The sequence below is a fragment of the Somniosus microcephalus genome, chromosome 25 (genome assembly GCF_052327205.1).
Source record: "Somniosus microcephalus isolate GS21.2 chromosome 25, FLI_Smic_1.0, whole genome shotgun sequence".
NCBI classification, from domain to species: domain Eukaryota; kingdom Metazoa; phylum Chordata; class Chondrichthyes; order Squaliformes; family Somniosidae; genus Somniosus; species Somniosus microcephalus.
In genome coordinates, this window is record NC_141011.1 from 22,250,960 (window position 1) to 22,271,924 (window position 20,965).

The following is a 20,965-nucleotide window of genomic DNA, read 5'->3' on the forward strand; positions in this document are numbered from 1 at the left end:
CGAGACTGATGCTGCTGGTCTGTTGGTGTGGTCACTTGGTTGGGAGCAGACAGTTGAATGAGCAGCAGTTACATGCTCTGTCCCAACACAGCTGTTAAATATTAGTGTGTCATTTACATGATTGCTACAGCCAGCACACACTGCATACCGACTGGAGCAACACATAATAACGGGCCCTGAGGAACATAGGAGCAGGAGTAGGCCATTCAGCCCCTCGAGCCTACTCCACCATTCACTGAGATCATGGCTGATCTGTACCTGAACTCCATTTCCCCGCTGTGGTAAACCAGTTAACCCTGTACAAGTCCAGGCATGTCTCAGCCCCTGGCTCCACCCCTAAGCCTGGGTATAAAGGTGACTCACCACCCTTCCCCCGGGAGCTCTTAGGATGGATTCACTAGCAGAGGCATGCTCTAGTTCTTAGTCAATAAAAGCCTACTTCATTTAAGTCCATCTCGTAGTCTTTGGTATTGTTGATAGCGCATCACCCCCCTTAGTTTTGTTGGGTAAGGATAGGGAGCTATCGACCTCAGTCTTGAAAGCTCCAATTGTCCCAGCGTTCACAGCCTTTTGGGAGAAAGAATTACCGATTTCCACCACCCTTTGCGAGACACAGTGTTTCCTGATTTCCCTCCTAAATGGCCCAGCTCTAATTTTAAGATTATGGCCCCTTGTTCTTGATTCCCCCATCAGAGGAAATAGTTCCTCTGTATCTACCCTACTGAATCGCTTTAACATTTTAAACACCTCGATCAGATCAGCCCCCAATCTGAGGAAACCGATTTACCCATTTCATTATATATTTTTTCCTTCCAATTTTCTACCCACCCTGTCAGGAAATGGTTCCATTGAGGTGGTCCTTCAGAACCTCACTCAGTTGCTCATGTATAAGTCTGGCCAGCAACTGTAAGCAGGCTATTCAACCATGAAGGGCATCACATCCAGGCCCAATTCTGACCGTATCTAACATTCATACGCATGATTGTTGTTGCCAGGGATCTTAAAAGGTATTGATTGAAAAATATTAGGAACATCTGTCCGACTCGTTGATTCTATAAGTGCTTGAGGGTCGTGGTCGATACCAACTTCAGTTTAGACAACAAAAACTTACATTTATATCGTGCATTTTATGTTGTAAACTGTCCCAAGGTGCTTCACAGAGGCGTAATCAGACACAATGTGATACTGAGCCAAAGACAAGTTCAGACAAGTGACCAAAAGCTTGGTCAACGAGGTACGCTTCAATGAGCGTCTTAAAGATGGAGAGAGAGACAGAGAGGTTCAAGGAGGGAATTCCAGAGCTTAGGGCCGAGCCAGCTAAAGGCACAGCGCCAATGATGGAACGAAAGAAGTGGGGGGGATGCACAAAAGGTCAGAGTTGGAGGAACGCAGAGTTCTCGGAGGGTTGTAGGGCTGGAGGAGTTTACAGAGGTAGGCATGAGCGTGGCCACGGAGGGATTTAAACATGAGGAAGTGTTATTAGACTGGGAGCCAATGTAGGTCAGCAACCACAGGGACGATAGGTAAACGGTACTTGATGCGCGTTAGCACACAGGCAGGAGAGTTTTAGATTAGCTTAACTTTATGGAGGGTGGATGATGTTAGGCCGGCCAGGAGAGCATTGGAATAGTTGAGTGTAGAGGTAAGAAGGATGGATGAGGGTTTCAACAACAGATAGGCTGAGGCAGGGGCGGAGACAAGCGATATTATTGAGGTGGGAGTAGGCGGTCTTTGTGATGGAGAATATGGGGTCGGAAGCTTGCGAACAGTCTGGTTCAGCCTGAAACAGTGGCCGGGGAGGGGGTGGAATCGGTGGTTGGGGAACAGGGTTTGTGGCAAGGACCAAAGACAATGGCTTCGGTCTTCCCAATGTTTAACGGGAAGAAATTTCGGCTCTGCCAGGATGTCTGATGTCATACTGGATGTCAGACAAGCAGTTGTGTTTTCCGATGGTGTCGCCGAAGGGCAGCATATAGATGAGAAATAGGAGGGGGTCAAGGCTAAGTCCTTGAAGGACTCCAGAGGTAATGGTGCGGGGGCAGGAGATTCTCTGGCTACGGCTGGATAGGCATCAATGGAACCAGGCGAGGGCAGTCCCACCGAACTGGACAATGGAGGAGAGGCGATGGAGGAGGATGGTGTGGCCAACCGTGGTCAAAGGCTGCAGACAGGTCGAGAAGGATGAGCAGGGATAGTGCATCACAGTCACATAGGATGTAATTTGTGACTTTGATTAGGGTTGTTTCAGTACTGTGGCAGGGGCAGAAACATGATTCGAGGGGTTCAAACATGGAGTTACATGTAGAAGGCTCACCACTGCCGCAGCAACTAAATATGGGCAATAAATGCTAGCCTTGCCAGTGTCACCCTCAACCAGAGAATGAATTTTTAAAAATAAAGTGGAAACAAAAGACTGGAAGAGAAAGTAATTAGGTTACATAGTAGTAGTAATAAAGGAAGGTTCAGAATGTTATACCTGCATGAATTGTAGATCAGGTTGTATATTCAGGCTGAGGTTACAGAATGTAGTTAATGATGTACCCCACTGTTCTAATTCAAACAAAACAACTGTAGTACATAAATTACCATAGCTCGGAATTCCAACACCTACCCATCAAAAGGGTCGAGTGATTATTTTGTAAGGCCACAGCAGGAACTTTATACTGTAGTGGTTCCCCCTCATCTTCCCCCCCACCCCCTCATCCCTGTTCTCAATGGATCGAAAATGTACCCAAACTCTACCCTGGGAAAGGTAAAGAGACGGGTTTGATTTCCAGTCTGTGTTGAGTTGGCTCTCACCCAGGGCAGTCAAGACAGCGGCTACAATTGCCCTCAGCACCAGCTGCCAGGAGAGATGCCCATAGTGGACAAGGCACAGTCACAGCAGGAATGGCTACAGTGCTTCACCAATGACGCAAGTTAGCCACCATTCCAGTTTGGCTGTTTGGGCAAGAGCTAGACGCAGAAGAAAGAGGGAGCCACAGACACATACTGAGCATTGAATAGTTTGGTGTAGTGGTCACCGTAAGGTGTGTAGATGTGCCCGTGACACATAAATAAAGAGTTGAATTGGGTGTCAGCCGTGGCTCAGTGAGTAGCACTCTTGTGTCGGAGTCAGAAGGTCGTGGGTTCAAGCCCCACTTCAGAAACTTCAGGACAAAAATCCAGGCCGACACCACAGTGCAGTCCTGAGGGAGTGCTGCACTATCGGTGGTACAGTCTTTCGGATGAGACGTTAACCCGAGGCCCATCTGCCCTCTCAAGTGGATATAAATGATCCCAAGGGAACTACTGGAAGAATAGGGGAGTTCTCTTGGGTAAATATTTATCCCTGATCCAACATCACTAAAACAGATTATCTGGTCATTATCACATTGCTGTTTGTGGGACATTACAACAGTGACTACACTTAAAAAAAAAAGTACTTCATTGGCTGTAAAGCACTTTGGGACATCCGGAAGTCATCAAAGGCACTATATAAATGCAAATCTTACATTCTTCTTCTTGAAGTGCTGACCTCTATCTCCACCTAACATTGTTGATAGTATAGCTGGACACAGTAACAGCTGGCACTAATGTTACTTTCAAACAATCTGCAAATTGCCCTCAGGCCCAGCTGCCAGGAGAGATGCCCAGAGCGAGCAGTGGACAAGACACAGTCACAGCAGGAAGGCTCCAGCGCTTCACCGCCAATGACGCAAGTTAGCCACCATCCCAGCCTGGCTGTCTCGGAATCGGAGAAAGGGGCGCTGGTGCGTCATCCTCGCCGTGAATAGTCAACCTCTAGGTTTGGCGCACTGTGAACTCTGGGTTTATATACGTCTTGTGGCGCGTCTCTCGGAACCTGCTGAGCAGCATTGGACTCCATTCAGAACTCTGTACAGGAATGGGATGAAATTTGAAAGAAAATCCAATTGTTTCAGCATCAGGAAATTACCAAGGAGCCATATACAAAAATAATTTGTGTTTCCTGTAAATACAGTACCAATCAAATCAGGTGAGTTAAAAGGGAAAACTGCAAACGTTGCCAATCAAATACTGATCAACGTGCTGTGCATTTCAGCAATTTATTTTCCTCATCCCAGTTCCTCCCTCCTCTCCTGAAAGTAGCACATCCTTCCAGGACTACATTTCCACAGGCATCAGTTGACTTCTTGTACCTTGCCCAACTGGTCACACTTCATGGTGTAAATCTGGACAGCAAGCACCAGCAGGCTATCCAACTGCGGAGGGCATCACTGTGAAAAGCTTGATCCGGTCCTCTGCTGGCATCTCCAAGCTTCCAGTAGGGGTTGCTGTATAGGGATAAGGAACTAGAACCGTGGCCAGTTTGACATTACCTAATTTTAGGGGGCTGCAAGTCAACTGTAGCGTTTCTATCACTGCCAGAGTTGAGATCAACTAACTCATCCCAGGCAGGAGACTGAACTGGGAACATTCCTGGTCTAAGCAATGAGGGTCCCTGCATTTCAGACTTGCTATCTTTAGTTACAGACCTTTAAGCATGTTCGCTTGTAAAAAGCAGAACAGAATTGCATGATCATAAGTATCTCAAAATCCTACACACACACACACACACACACACAATGACTTATGGAAGACATCTTGCAAAATCCCACAAGCAAGTCAAATTTGTATTTTGAATAGGAAAGTTTGTATTCAAAATGGTACTAAAAAGAAAGTTAATCAGAATCCTCGGGTGCACTGGACGTCTAGGTTTGTAGCAGCCACGGGTGCTATTTTTCAGACGTTATGTCCATCAGGTAAGAATTAATGAACGGTAAAAGTTTCCAGTTATCGGTGACAATGTCGACCATCGCAATATCGCCCAGCTGCTCCACAGCGAACAAAATATTGATGTGAGGGGGCAGGAACAGAAAGATTTTGTAAGACTCCGGGTTAGATTGCTGCGAAACCACATACTTCTGAAAATGCAAATTTACGAGTTCACCCAGACGTCGCTGGGCTGTCTTAAAGCAGAAGCGACTGAGAACAGACTGGCTGGATTCAGTCTGGACCAAGGATGTCCACAGCTGGTTAAAGAGGCTGGCCTTGATTTTTGCTGGCCAACTGGTTGGCACAGGAAGGGGTAGAAACAAACGAGAGAAGCCAACGTCGACGGGCTCGAGCTGACAGCAACACGTGCCGCCATCCTCTGTGGTAAAGATGGCGCTGGTGTATAAAGTGATGGGGAAAGGTAAGCGTGGCTTGAAAGCCAGAGAGAAAGCGTGAGGCTCTCTGGTGAAGAGGAGGCAGGGTACGTGGAGGTCACTCAGCGGCTCGTAGTGAGAGCTCCTTAAGTCAAAGTGTAGGAGTATGGTGAAGACTTTGTGATACTGGGGATCAACTTGCTCTGCAAAAGTCAAATGGAATTTCATCACAACTGTAGAAGCAAATCCAGGATTACGGAATTGGTCCAAGTATTTCTCCAAGTAATCTTCTTTGAGGTCCTGCTCGCTGGTGTCTTCAGCAAGGCTGACGCTGGGAGAATAATCTTCTGGAACAGGAATGAGTTGTAGTATGGGATGCTTGATTGGAAGAACGGAGATAGAGTGATCGGCACTCTCCGACATTAGGGACGAGAGCGATCGCATCTTTGCCCGAGTACAGTTCCCCCTTCCCGCCGCCACAATTCCTGCCAGCTTCTCGCTGGAGAGGCAGGTGAGCAGCGCGTAATAGAAATGAGCATGATCCTGAATGTCAATGTCCTGGAATTGGAGGTGGATGTGCTGAAGGAGGTCCGCAAGGTCGCTGAAGATGGGCTCCAGGCGCTGGTAATGCAGAATGTTTCTGCACACGGTCAGGACTGCGTTCCCCATTCGCCAGTCGCCCAGCCTGCACAAGCCAGAAGCCTGAATGAGGTTCAGCAAAAACTGAACAGTCGCCTTCTGCAATATCGTGGCTTCTTTGGCCACTCTTGCGAGGACCTTGAGGTGCCACGTGAGATTATGAGGGGACAACTGCTTTAATGGGAGCTCCACTATCAGCTTCCGCAAGGCCTCTGCTAATGAAACAGGCCATTTTGAATCTTCCAGCAGGTTTTGGGTGCTATTTATGAGGTTAATCATGTGTGGCGCGAAGGTGCAATATCTCTGGTACAGTTTGACCATATAGTTGGTCAACTCTGCCATGTACCTTTCATTGGCATGGAAGTAACCCACAAATATATACGCAGCATGGAAAAATGTCACTGTCCTTTCCCGGCTTCCGTTGGTGTCCAGCAGTTTGTATAAAGACATGAGGTAGTCAAAGATCTCAGCGAGCCCTCTGTCCTCCTCAGCATTCTCAAGGCACATGAGACTCACCAGGTTGAGACGAGACAGCATTGTACTGCTGTCATTAAATAGTGTAGGGAAAAGGCAAGCCGCCATCTTCGGGGTGAACAAAACTGGAAGATTCTCTTCCAGGTTAGAGTTGATGGGGCGGTTTTCAGGGAAGTGAAGTAGGCAGTCCATGTAGAAGAGTTTGAGGGGCATGCTGAGCAGCGGGTGCTGGGCCATGCCAACCAGACGCTTCAAAAGGAAGTTCTCGTCCTCAGCAGCGAAAAGACTGTCAGTGAAGGTCGCCTTCATGTGCAGCATGGTGTGCAGCAAGGATATATCCATTGTCCCAAACAGGCGCAGTAACTGGGATCTGAAAATCGCTGGAGGAAGTGAGTGCACCATAAGGACTACCTGGGTCAATTCTCGAAGCAAAGCAGCTTGGGATACTGGAGTAAGAAGGAAGGACTCCTCCAGCAGCAGCGTCACAGAAGACTTCAACTCCTTCGTTTCGACGGTAGACGGGAGCAAGGAACGATCAGCCGTTATGGTGACAGCCGATAAATCCTGCTGTTTCTCCATTACCTTCCACTTGATCTCCTCGTTCCGTGCCAACATCTCGCGGATGGCGCCATCTGACGCACCGCGCGTCTGCGAGACCGCGCGAATTGCGTTTTTCAACACTCGGCTGTACAGGAGTGTGTAGGCCTGGTGCAGAGGAGTGATCTCCTTGCGCTGGAGTGTGTGTAGAAGCTCCAGTTTTCTCGACAGGAGGCCTGGGTAGCAGGTTTCAAACTCTTGAAGGCAGGCACACGCCGCAGCCCGGAGGGGCCTAAAATTCCCACCGTGTTTGCGATCGTTTGCGTCACACACCGCGTCAATCAGCTGGTTCATCAGGTTCCTCAATAGTTTCTCGTTGCTGATCAGATGATCAGTGGCAATTACAATGGTGGTTATGGAGAGCAGTAGGTGGCACTTCAGACTTACTGACTTGGGCACAAACGGCAGCTGGGAGTAGATGGTGAAGAGTGACTCTGCCGCCCGTTCCGCCAACTGCGAGTTGGTGAACAGCAACGTTGGAAACTCCTGAAGAATCCCTAGAACCTGCACCTGAAATGTAAATACCGACAAGAGAATGTTAGAAATCATAGGCTCATTATATTTTTCATAAAAGCCAACCAGTCATTTGAAAACTGACTCTTACATTTTTGCTCAGAATCATTTCATAGTCAGAGTTATACAGCTCAGAAAGAGGCCCTTCGGCCCATCGTGTCCGCGCCAGCCATCAAACTCTGTCTATTCTAATCCCATTTTCCAGCACTTGGTCCGTAGCCTTGTGTGCTATGGTGTTTCAAGTGCTCATCTAAATGCTTCTTGAATGTTGAGGGTTCCTGCCTCTACCAGCCTTTCAGGCAGTGAGTTCCAGATTCCAACCACCCTCTGGGTGAAAAAGGTTTTTCCTCAAATCCCCTCACCTTGAAACTATGCCCCCTGGTTATTGACCCCTCTACTAAGGGGAAACGTTCCTTTCTATCTACGCCCCTCATAATTTTGTACACCTCAAATCAGGTCCCCCCCTCAGCCTTCTCTGCTCTGAGGAAAACAACCCCAGCCTGTCCAGTCTCTTCATAGCTGAAGCGCTCCAGCCCAGGTAACATCCTGGTGAATCTCCTCTGCACCCTCTCCAATGCAATCACATCCTTCCTATAGTGTGTCGACCAGAACTGCACACAGTATTCCAGCTGTGGCCTAACTAGCGTTTTGTACAGCTCCATCATAACCTCCCTGCTCTTATATTCTATGCCTCAGCTAATGAAGGCAAGTATCCCATATGTCTTCTTAACCACCTTATCTACCTTCATTTTAAGAAGCCCAACTAAAAGGCCAAGACTCACAGGGCAGGACCCAACCTAGGATGAAGTAAATCAGGAGTTAGTGATTAGATGATGTCAAACTGTCATCATGAAGTGCTTTGAGAGGCTGGTCAAAACCCACATCAACTCTTTACTACCCGACACACTGGACCCACTCCAATTTGCCTACCGCCCAAACAGATCTAGGGATGATGCCATCGCCACTGTACTGCACACTGCCTTATCACACCTGGATAAGAGGAACACCTATGTGAGAATGTTGTTCATTGATTATAGTTCAGCATTCAATACCATTATCCCCTCCAAGCTTGTCAACAAGCTCAGGTGAGCTAGGACTTAACACCTCCCTATGCAACTGGATCCTGGACTTCCTGACGGGCAGGCCCCAGGTGGTGAAAATAGGCAGAAACACTCCTCCACACTGATCCTGAACACGGGAGCTCCCCAGGGTTGTGTGCTCAGCCCCCTTCTGTACTCCCTATTTACTCACGACTGCGTGGCCACGCACAACTCCAACATCAAGTTTGCTGATGACACTACAGTTGTAGGCCTGATCACAGATGGCGACGAGACAGGCTACAGGGAGGAGGTAAGAGCCCTAGCAGAATGGTGCAAGTACAACAACCTCTCCCTCAACATCAGCAAAACAAAGGAGATAATCGTGGACTACATGAAGCGGCAGGGGGAGGGACACACCCCAATCTACATCGAAGGGGCTGAGGTGGAGAGGGTCAGCAGCTTCAAATTCCTGGGTGTATTCATTACGGAGGACTTAACGTGGTCACATCACATTGACGTTGTAACCAAGGAGGCATGCCAATGCCTGTTCTTCCTCAGGAGACTGAAGAAATTTGGAATGGCCCCCCAGATTCTCACCAACTTCTACCGGTGCACCATCGAGAGTATCCTGTCCGGCTGCATCACTACCTGGTATGGCAACTGCACCGCCACAGACCGCAAGGCTCTACAGATGGTGGTGAAAGCTGCACAACATACAATAGGAATTAAACTACCTGCTGTGCAGGATATCTACCCCGAGAGGTGCCGGGAGAAGGCCCCCGAGAATCATCAAAGACGCGAGCCACCCCAGCCACAACCTCTTCGCCCTGCTCCCGTCCGGTAAGAGATACCGAAGCATACAGTCTCGTACCAGCAGGTTTCGAAACAGCTTCTACCCCCAGGCCATAAGACTCATGAACAAATAAATAATAAATTATTATTGTTGTTTTTATTTATTATTACTGTCTTTCTATTAGTATTTTTATCATTGTTATGCCATATTTATTCCAATGTTGGGAGAACTCGTAAAAATCAACATTTCATTGTGCAGTACACACGTTTGCTGCATATATGACAAATAAAATTGAATTTAAAAAAATAAAATAAATAACTTGGGTTTTAAAAGCCTGTAGATTGGAGGAAGAAAGGGCGATTGCGGATGCCAGTAAGCCCCTGAAATGAGGTTTTGAGGATGAATGAGTTACAGTGGGAGACAGTGCAATGGATCTTGATTTCAACATATTTAACATGCAGGAAGGACATGTAGACAGCATATTAGGGGCATAGGTGGAACAAGTGAGGAAAAAATGCATGATAAATCAAGTAGTGATTAAAAGCTTGCGTTTTAAAATCCTGTAAAGAATAGATGGAAGACCATTACAAGACAATGAAACATCTTTGTGGGACTTCACATCAATGAAAGGTGGCAGTGATTCTATCCCAGTATGATCTGAAGTGTTTTCTTTATTATTGTCCTTCAATTTTCCTGGATCCACATAAAGTGACCTCTGGAAGCCAACAGCTCTGAGAGAACCCGATTCCTGCAGACTGCACTCTCTGTTAACTGGAAACGTTTTGTTTTACAACAAAAAGACATTAATGAACAAGCATCGCCCTGATAGCTCAGTTGTTAATCGTACTGTCCAGTGTGCAAGTGGTGCAGACCAGGAAGGTCCCAGGGTCAATCCCTGGCCGGTGCCGAGTAAGTTGGCATCACTTAGGGCAACAAATGGGGGATAGAGTTGGTCTCACTTCCCCCTTTCCCCCCCCCAATTGCTACCCAGCTGAAAAGTACACAAAGGGTGGGCATCAGACGATGGCATGGCCAGGCGCAGCTATGGGGTCAAACAGTCTGCCGACACACAATATCTGGGCTGAGACATGACAAATTGCCACTTAGGTGAGGTAGCGGAAGGCAGCTAGTGCCTGTAAAACCACACCAAAACACAAATTAGTATCATCGGGAGAGGGAAATTAAAGCATCAACAAGGTGCTGTACTTCAAGACAATCCATGTGCACTTGATACAGCGAACCCGAGGCCCTTCACTCAGCTGGGACACAAAGATATAGGACAGGGTAGTGTAGCACCTTTATGTTTTCACCGATCTTCTCGTCTGTCGGGACCTTCAGCAGATCACATACAAAGTTCTTGGTTGTTGTACTTGCAAGAAAATGTGCCGGATTGGCATAGAATGCTGCTACCTTCTGGGACCATTCGTAATTAGACACTGCCATGGCACTGGATTACTGCAACAGAGAAGTTACAAATAGTGAACACACGTTATAAGTGCTCCCTCGCCCCCTCCTCCTCGACCGCAGATGGTCAACAGGGCAGTAATGAGGCGATACCATCCATTACTATCCTGGGTTCTACTTGACAGTTCGGTGGCATTGAGATTATTTCCCAGTCTACCAAGGTGCTTGGCGTTGCCAGATCGAGGCTTGTTTAGGTAGATGTCCATCACTCATTCTCAGTACATTGTCATGGGATAATGCGCACTCCCTAACCACACGCCCATAAAGAGGACTGCGCTGGCACTCAGGGGTGTTCAAGCTTTGTTGTCTTTGTGGGCCACATATTGCACATTCTGGAACCTTGGCGGGGGGGGGGGGGATGGGGGTGTCCACATGCAAAGTGGAAATGTCTGTCCCCGGCAAGTTGCATATATCTCAGGTTGCTGATACCAACAGATCTTGGTGTTTTGGTTTAGGATTTATCCACCAAAGGTGCAACAGCACTAAAGCAGCCCCTCGCCACAGGCCCACAAAATTCAAACAAGAAAAACTAGGTGTCAGCCGTGGCTCAGTGGGTAGCACCCTCGTCTCTAAGTCAGAAGGTTGTGGGTTCAAGTCCCACTCCAGAGACTTGAGCACAAAAAATCTGGGCTGACACTCCAGTGCAGTGCCGAGGGAGTGCTGCACTGTCAGAAGTGCTGTCTTTTGGATGAGATGTTAAACCGAGGACCCGCCTGCCCCCTCAAGTGGATGGAAAAGATCCTATGACACGATTTCTAAGAAGAGCAGGGGAGGTATCCAATATTTATCTCTCAATCAACGTCACTAAAACACAGATTATCTGGTCATTATCATATTGGCCCAGAAATTCGGGTCTCCACGGGTGAGTACGCACGGGGTACTCACCCGTAGGCCCAATGGAAGTGCCGGTTTCCTGCATGCGCTGCGCATGCGCGGGAAACCGGCACTTCCGGTCCTCTGAACGAAGGGGTTCAGAGGTCGAACGCGTGCGCGGGGGAGTCTGCGCGTGCGCATTGAACTTTGTTTTTTTTTTTAAAAACAGGTTTTCCCAGGAGGGCAAGCCTGCAGAAGTTAGGAATGTAAAAAGCAGGCGTAAGGCCTGCTTTTTACAAGGTAAGTGGTGAATCAATTAAAATTAAAACATTTTTTCCACAGGTTTATTATTTTTAAATACTTTAAAGCAAGGTGAGTTTATTTTTAGCCCCGTTAGAAAATAAAATTATTTTTTTCAAAAATTTAAATTATTGTTTAAAATAGTTATTTCATGTAATTTATAGTTTATTTAAAAAATGTGATTTAAAAAAAAAAAATTATTTGAAGATTTAGTGCTGTTTTGGGACCGTAGTATTTATAAGTCTTGACAGCACTTCCTGTCAGACTTATGAATGGAGCATTCCCTGCTCCGATTGGCTGCCCATGGCCCACGTGATCCCAGGGGACTCTTCAAACTAACTGCGCCCCTGGGATACGCAAGCACTGCGTGCCGGCAGCTGGACCAGACCCCGGATCGCAATTCCACGGGGGCCCACAGCTCAACAGCCGGCGCGCAAGGTAAGTGCAGATCGGGGGCTTGCACCCGCGGGAAGCCCCCGACCCGAATTTCTGGGCCATTGCCGTTTGTGGGAGCTTGCGGTGTACACATTGGCTGCCATGTTTCCTACATTACAACAGTGACTACACTTCACAAAGTATTTCATTGGCTGTAAAGCGCTTTGGGACATCCGGCGGTCGTGAAAGGCGCTATATAAATGCAAGTCTTTCTTTCTGCAGCCAAGTACAAATAGGGACTGAATTGCCTGGGGTTGGTTGGGGGGGGGGGGGGGGGGGAAGGGAGGGGTGGTCACACGTAGTTCAAAGGCCACAGTTTGGACACCCTGCCACAGCTAATACTTAGGGTAAGTAATTTGTTGTTGGAAATAATTTATCATTGTTCAGAAAAACTATGGTTGTTGCACTCCACTGGGTAAATATAGAAATTCATGGGGTTTTTAGTGTGACATTGTGCCAGATCATTTCCCCTAATAAACTGGCACTTGTAGAACCAGTGTGGCTCCAAAAATATCCACTGTCCAGTTCAAAAAGTCCAGCACTTTGGATTCCTTCTAAATGCTATCAGACTGGAATAAATGGTTCTTTTGAGAATGTCAGGTTCAAGTACAAGCTGGTTTGTGTTCTGCACTGCACAGAATATAGCTGAGTGTGCCAGATCTGAAGGATCCCACCCATAGCATTAACCTTTCTCACCCTTCTTTCAGATGCTGACCAACCTGCCTGTGCATTTGCAGCATTTTCTGTTCATTGCGCAGAGTCTGAGGAGCACGTATCCAAAATGTTTAACATTCACCTACATAACAAGAGTTACTGTATTCGAATGCAGTGCGTTGTACGTGAAGTGCTTTAGGGTGTTTTAGCGATCTGACGAGGCACGTTCTTTTTAATATTAACGGGGCTGTTGCGACTGAATCAAATTACAACTGGTGCCGACAGGAGCAAAACGAACACCATCTGGTATCTAGGTGACAGAAGACAATATAAAATCGGGACTATAATCTCCAGGTTTATCAACCTACACCAGGGGTCCTTTCCCCCTCCCCCCCCCCTTTCCTTTTGTTTCTCTCTCACACCTGGCAGCTATCTCTTGCCCTGCCAGTACACTTTACACCTAATCTCAGCCTATTACCATCTCGTCTAGCTTCTAATACCTTTTATTGTCTCTTTTACTTCTTTTGTTTCTTTCACTTCTTTTGTCCGATCGCAGCCCTGCCTTCGATCTATTTTCTTTTCTGTCCAGTTTTGAAGAAGGGTTCGACCCGAAACGTCAACTCAAATTTCTCTCCACGGATGTTGCCTGACCTGCTGAGTTTTTCCAGCATTTTCTGTTGTTATTTCGGATTTCCAACATCTGCAGTATTTTGCTATCGTGACCAAGTGATTGGTCTCCACAGGGCACAAGGGTGTGCACCATGGAGCCTCAGCTTGTAATCCCTGTTCATTATTTTACATAAATCCCAGAGGTTGCTGATACCAACAGATCTTTGGGCTCTGATTTTGGAGTTATCCACTGTTGAGGCAACAGCGCTAACAACAGCCCTTTCCAAACCTCCAAACCCGTGACCTTCAAACAACAACAACTTGTATTCATATAGCGCCTTTAAATGTAGTAGTGAAGGGATAAGTACTAGTCCTAGCCCTTTTCGGGCTACCCCGGATCAGGCGTATTCCCCAGACGTTCACCTTCAACTAAAGTTAGAGATAGCCAAATTCTATAAGACGCTTAACTGGGTCTAAAGGTCCAGGCTATCTCGCTCTAAAGGAAAGGAACGCCTTGAAGATGTTACCGTCCTCCAGATAGCACTTTTAATAAGTTTAGCTAGACTGTAATCTTCCGGATATTAGGAGGGTCCGGAATACTCCCCCAGAATTCTGTAACGCCTCACCAAAGAGTGTACAGAGATTGAGTTCACGAGTTTGATACAGAAGTATTGTGTATGGGAAGAAAGCAGGGACCGGGTACTGAAATTGGATGATCAGCCATGATCACATTGAATGGCAGAGCAGGCTCGAGGGGCCGAATGGCCTACTCCTATCTTCTATGTTTCTATGTGAGACAATTCTAAAAATATATAGATTTATTAAAGAACCAACATGTAGTTAACAGCTGGTGATTTCAGTCGCAACATTAACAGTTCAAAATACAAATAGCTTACATTTCTTATTCTCAGAGATCCTTATTCTCAAATCTTAACTTCGTTACATTTTTACATTTCTACTTCTTTCTTAATCCAGGATATCCACCAAAATCAAATAACAGTACCTTTTGATCCCCGAGACTCAGAGTTAAAAACTTAAGAGCCTGCCTCTGAAGTTGAGAATCGCTTGCCCCTTCCAGCGACTTCTGACTTTCTATCTGAAAGTTCCATATTTTACACCCTCTCAGTGATATATCCTTTGAAGTTTTCTGCTGATGTAAGCTAATTATCTCTAGTCATTCTTTCTGTTGACCTCTTTCTAATCTTAGTCAGTTCAGCTGTTAACTTGCAGAATCCTGTCTCTACCTTTAGGTGGTCAAATTTTATCATAAAAAATGGTTATGACAGATGTATCTATTTGATGCCATTCTTACGAAGTTCTTTCATTCAATTTTTAAATCACCTTAGCTGGTTGAAAGCAGACATCGTGTCTCCTAACTGTTCCATTTTCAACACAAACACTGATTGCTTGGTGCATCTATTGAAGTCATATTTACAAAAAGTCTTCTGCTGGTATCTTTTACAACATGTAAATCAAAAACAATTCAACTAGGGTGTTCAATGCATTTCTTAGCTACTTCAATGGTTTTTTACAAATTATGTCTCCTGTCTTTCATTTGATGTGATATTTATGAAGGCATATGGTTCTTTAATGTTCTGAGTTTCTGTTCGAAGTGTTAGTTTTTAACACTTTAAACTGGGTAATGGTATCGTGTTTCTCCCAAACTGCAGACTTCTTGCAAACTCCAACCCTTTGCTTCAATAGGGCCACTGTCTCAGTTTAAACAACCAATTCCCATTTCAAAAGCTTGTATGGTGTTTACAGCTTGTGTTAACACTTCATCTTATCTCAGAAGCCTGTATTCTGTTTACAGCTTGTGTCGTTGAGGCTTTTAGATTTTTAAACCCAGTAATCATGTTTTAATAGTCAAAATTCTGTTCATAGGATGGTGTATTTTTCTGAAATATGGCTATTCCTTTACAGTAGAATGCCCCAACATGCTTCACAGGAGCGTTCTAAAACAAAATTTGACACCGAGCCACATAAGGAGATATTAGGGCAAAAAGAGGTAAGTTTTAAGGAGCGTTATAAAGGAGGAAAGAGAGGTAGAGAGGTGGAGAGGATTAGGGAGGGGATTCCAGAGCTTAGGGCCTAGGCAGTTGAAGGCACGGCCACCAATGGTTGAGCGATTAAAATCGGGGATGTTCAAAAGGTCAGAATTAAAGGACCGCAGATATTTCAAAGGGTTGTGGGGCTGGAGGAGATTACAGACATAGGGAAGGGTGAGGTCAAGGAGGGATTTGAAAACAAAGATGAGAATTTTAAAATTGAGGCGTTGCTTAACCGGGAGCTAGTGTAAGTCAGAAAGCACAGGGGTGATGGGTGAACGTGACTTGGTGCAAGTTAGGACACGGGCAGCCAAATTTTGGATGGCCTCAAGTTTACGGAGGGGCAAACTAGCAAATAAAAAGTACACGTGCAAATAGAAGCGAGTTGCCCGAGCTTCAGGGACCAGATTGGCAGGGTTTGGGGACCATATGTGGCCAACAGACTGTATAGACATTCCTACAAGGAAAATATTAGAGAAATCCTGTATATAAAAATGAGGGCATCAAAGGGTGCAATTCCTGCTGCCAAGAATTTTAGTGGAAAAGTCAGTACAAATACCAAGTATGTTTAAAGTGCTGGTAAGACGTATAGCACGTTTCACAACCTCCGGACGTCCCAAAGCACTTTACAGCCAATGAAGTACTTTTGAAGTGAAGTTACTGTTGTAATGTAAGAAATTGGAGTGACTGATGTTGAACAGTCAGTTGGGCCAGTTTAGGAATATGACTACATGTACTTGAGGCAAATGCAGGCAGCCCGAGAAGGCACAATATCACCACTGGAGTGGGCAGGTGAGTGGGATTGGGTCAGCTAAGAAATCTCTACCTAATGAAGTCAACAACAATAACAATGTGCAATTATATCGATATTGAAATTTGTGCCCGTTACCTCGGGCTTCACTATATTGAGACTCCAATGTTGCAGCTTTTCAGTGAAGAATCCAGCAATTCTACAACCCAATTAATATATCACATAAAACCAAACAATAACTTTCAAAAGGGAACTGGAAAAATACTTGAAAAGGAAAGATTTGCAGGACTATGGGGAAAGAGTGGGGGAGTGGGATGAATTGGAGAGCTCTTTCAAAGAGGCAGCACTGTCACGATGGGCCGAATGGCCTCCTTCTGGGCTGTACCATTGTATGATTTTATGAATGCTTTGTAATTAAACTGATTGAGTGGGCGCCACCCATGCCTCTGTTGGTAAATGCATTGCCTGCTATAGCACTAGACAGGGTAGACCCAGAAGGTCGCAGCTTTGACTGCGGTCTGGGCGCAGTGAGTTGATCTCAGCCAGTGTGGTAGTAAGGGCAGCTACAAACCACATCTAGCTCGGTTGCGACACCGTTTGAAGATGGGCAGCCTTCCTCAGCATTCACTCTCAAGGCCAACGCATCAAAATAGAGGCTTTGACAAGGTACTGGAGCGCATCCGGTAAGGGAGTCAACACCATCAGGAGGTGGAAGGAGTGTTGGTGATACAATTGTAAGAGAAAAATCAGGAAACACATATGGCAACAGTTATTGCACTTTCAAGCTGGTAGAAAACCAGCAAGTACAGCAACACAATGCTACATCTGGACTTTTGCTTGTGCTTTCCTCCCTGTCCGAGCCCCAGCAACCCATTTCTTCCCTTTCATTTGGGAAAAAAGCATCAATCCCAAGGAGGGGTAATTCTGGAGGGCAGAGCCAAGATTACAGCAGCCAAAACAAAACAACTTACATAAGAATCATTAAGAGAGAATGGCATTAGGTTTGCAGACACTTGCCATCTAGGCACACACATGAAGAATGGCCACATGGGTAAGGTAAAGAAATACCTGCATTTATACAGTGCCTCTCATATCAGGAGACCCCAAAGCACTTTATATTCCATGAATTACTTTTCTTAAGTACAATCACTGTTATGTAGACAAACATTACAATCAGCACACAGCAAATAAGTTACATCAAAACTTCCTACTCCCCTTGAGATAGCACCATGGACCTTGAACAACCTAAACAAGCAGATGGGGCCTCAAGTTAATATCTCACCTAGAGTATAGTACCCCCAACAGTACAGCATTCCAAGAGTACTGCACTGGAGTATCAGCCTAGATTATGGGCTCAAGTCCTGGAGTTGGGCTCGGACCCACAGCCTCATGCCGCAGACAGAGTGCTACCAACTGTGCCAAACTGGCACTTGGTGGAAGGCGGCCAGTGGCCGTGGATCTGTAACCCAGCCAGCACCTTTAGGGGCAGAGAAGGAGTAAAACTCCCCCCGATCTCGGGGACCCACCAACTCAGTGCAACACAACTGTCCCCCACGACCTCCAAAACAGTGAGACACCACTGACCCCCCCCCCCCAAGGACCCTCAACTCAGTGAGACACCACTGACCCCCCACCCCCAGGACCCCCAACACAGTGAGACACCACTGACCCCCACCCCCAGGAGCTCTAACCCAGTGAGACACCACTGACCCCCCACCCCCAGGACCCCCAACACAGTGAGACACCACTGACCCCCACCCCCAGGAGCTCTAACACAGTGAGACACCACTGACCCCCCCACCCCCAGGATCTCTAACTCAGTGAGACACCACTGACCCCCCACCCCCAGGAGCTCTAACACAGTGAGACACCACTGACCCCCACGAGCTCTAACCCAGCGAGACCCCCCCACCCCCAGGAGCTCTAACGCAGTGAGACACCACTAACCCCCCACCCCCAGGACCCCCAACACAGTGAGACACCACTGACCCCCACCCCCAGGAGCTCTAACTCAGTGAGACACCACTGACCCCCCCACCCCCAGGAGCTCTAACCCAGTGAGACACCACTGACCCCCCGCCCCCAGGACCCCCAACACAGTGAGACACCACTGACCCCCACCCCCAGGAGCTCTAACTCAGTGAGACACCACTGACCCCCCCACCCCCAGGAGCTCTAACCCAGTGAGACACCACTGACCCCCCGCCCCCAGGACCCCCAACACAGTGAGACACCACTGACCCCCACCCCCAGGAGCTCTAACTCAGTGAGACACCACTGACCCCCCCACCCCCAGGAGCTCTAACCCAGTGAGACACCACTGACCCCCCGCCCCCAGGACCCCCAACACAGTGAGACACCACTGACCCCCACCCCCAGGAGCTCTAACCCAGTGAGACACCACTGACCCCCACCCCCAGGAGCTCTAACCCAGTGAGACACCACTGGTCTGATCCCTGCTCCTTTGACAGCTTCAGCTCCGCAATGCGAATCCCATTCCAGCTCCTGTCTAACTATCTCCCGCGGGCCCAGGCCGGGCCTGTTCCTCACCGTCCCAGGAACGCCAACTCCGCGCAGACCCGAATCACATGACACCCCGGCCGTCACATGACTGCACGGTCTATTTTTTTTTAAAGGCCAGCGGAAGTGACGACATTGCAGGGCAGGCGCCGCCCTCAGCGCTTCGGTTGAGCGAGGCGCGTCGCCATCTTTAATGTGGGCAGAAACCAGGCGGAAGTGACACTGGCACAAGTCATGGGCAGCTTTTGCCAATAATTGTCCTCAGTGAACTGTGCTTGTTTTTTAATTAGCCTCCCCTCTCCCCACAGTAGCTCTATTTAGTTTTTAAACGTTTAAATTGAAGATATCTATTTGACATGAATGAAAAGGAATACCCACAGGTCTCCAATAACAGTTCATTTTTTGCTTAAAAAGTATTGTCTTAAAATGTAATCTCTTTCTCATGAAAGTTTAACTAAAGGAAAGATAATGGATTTGAAATCTTTTCCATTATCGTTCTGAAAATAAAACTCACTATTTCCATTTGTCTGACATTGGTTTAACATTGGTTAAAGTGGGCCAGAATGGTCTGGTAAGCCATTTTAATTCTTAACTCATTGGGTCCTCTTTTTGTTTGAACCCAAAAAACCCAATTGGACTGTAAATAAACAAAAGTTCAACTAAAACTTAACAAATCAAATTAGGTGGCCCTGGAGATGGAGCACGCGGTGTCCGCCGGCGCGCTCGAGCACTTCTGTGACCGGTGGGCGCCGCGGGGACTGGAGTGCATAATTGGATTGGATAACCAAATTTTAATTTGATTTGTTAACATTTATTTAAAGCTCTATTAGTTACAGCTTATTTGTTTATTTTTTGATTGGTGCTACTAAAAGAGGAACAAATCAAATTAAAATTTGGTTTTCCGGGTTGATAATGCACTCCAGTCCCCGCGGCGCCCACCGGTCTTAACTCATCCTCTTTTGGTGAAACCATAAATTTAGACAGATAAAAACTGTAAATAAGCCATTAAAACTGTAAATAAACCAATAAAACTGTAAATAAACCAATAAAACTTCAAATAAACCTTAATAATCAAATTAAAATTTGGTTCTCCAGCCCAATTATGCACTCCAGTCCCCGCGGCGCCCACCGGTCTTAACTCATTGGGTACTTTATAGTACCACTTCCTGAGACTTGGAATCCTCTAGGGTCCCATCTGATGCTTTTTAAAAATTCATTCATGGGATGTGGGCGTCGCTGGCAAGGCCAGCATTTATTGCCCATCCCTAATTGCCCTTGAGAAGTTGGTGGTGAGCCGCCTTCCTGAACCGCTGTAGTCCGTGTGGTGAAGGTACTCCCATAGTGCTGTTAGGGAGGGAGTTCCAGGATTTTGAACCAGCAATGATGAAGGAACAGTGATATATTTCCAAGTCAGGACGATGTGTGACTTGGAGGGGAACTTGGGCGTGATGGTGTTCCCATGTGCCTGCTGCTCTTGTCCGTCCAGGTGGTAGAGATCACGGGTTTGATCCCAAGTATTGTCTGATGCCCTGCCTTATTACTACGCTCCACTGGATCCTTGCCTGCCAATGCATCAAATTCAGAACTCTTGTTTTTATTTACAAATTTTATTTTGGTTTGAGGCCCACTCAACCTCTATAACTTCCTCCAGCCTTACGTCCAAACTCACGCCTAAGGTTCTCAACACTGGCCTTTAGCGCATCCTCTCAACCACCACCTCCCCTCCCCGTGTCTGTCCAACCTTTCAGCCTCTGGAGCCCCCTCCATTAAATCCTTCCCACATTTTTTTAATTTATTAACTCACGGACGTCGCTGGCAAGGCCAACATTCATAAAAGAAAGAAAGATTTGCATTTATATAGCGCCCTTCACGACCACCAGACATCTCAAAGCGCTTTACAGCCAATGAAGTACTTTTTGAAGTGCAGTCACTGTTGTAATGTAGGAAACGCGGCAGCCAATTTGCACACAGCAAGCTCCCACAAACAGCAATGTGATAATGATCAGATAATCTGTTTTTGTTATGTTGATTGAGGGATAACTATTGGCCAGGACACTGGGGATAACTCCCTTGTTCTTCTTCAAAATAGTGCCATGGGATCTTTTACGTCCACCTGAGAGAGCAGACGGGGCCTCGGTTTAACATCTCATTTGAAAGACGGCACC

General features: G+C 46.8%; 1 protein-coding gene across 1 annotated transcript; it reads right to left on the reverse strand.

Annotated features, from left to right (window-relative positions):
• Nucleotides 1-4,631: 4,631 nt before the first annotated feature.
• ap5b1 (adaptor related protein complex 5 subunit beta 1) lies at nt 4,632-18,950 on the reverse strand. Its single transcript, XM_085966878.1, has 3 exons — nt 18,831-18,950; nt 10,503-10,661; nt 4,632-7,370 (listed from the first exon to the last, which is right to left on the reverse strand). The coding sequence occupies exons 2-3, from the start codon at nt 10,647-10,649 to the stop codon at nt 4,737-4,739; spliced, it is 2,781 nt and encodes a 926-aa protein (XP_085823004.1). The 5' UTR covers nt 10,650-10,661; nt 18,831-18,950; the 3' UTR covers nt 4,632-4,736.
• Between the last annotated feature and the right edge of the window lie 2,015 nt (nt 18,951-20,965).

Bases quoted from the DNA above. Each gene is read 5' to 3' on its own strand.
- ap5b1 (XM_085966878.1), bottom strand. From the start codon at position 10,649: ATGGCAGTGTCTAATTACGAATGGTCCCAGAAGGTAGCAGCATTCTAT. The intron at 7,371-10,502 runs GTGCTACACTAC...TTTACATTTCAG, and splicing joins AGATCGGTGAAAACATAAAG to GTGCAGGTTCTAGGGATTCT.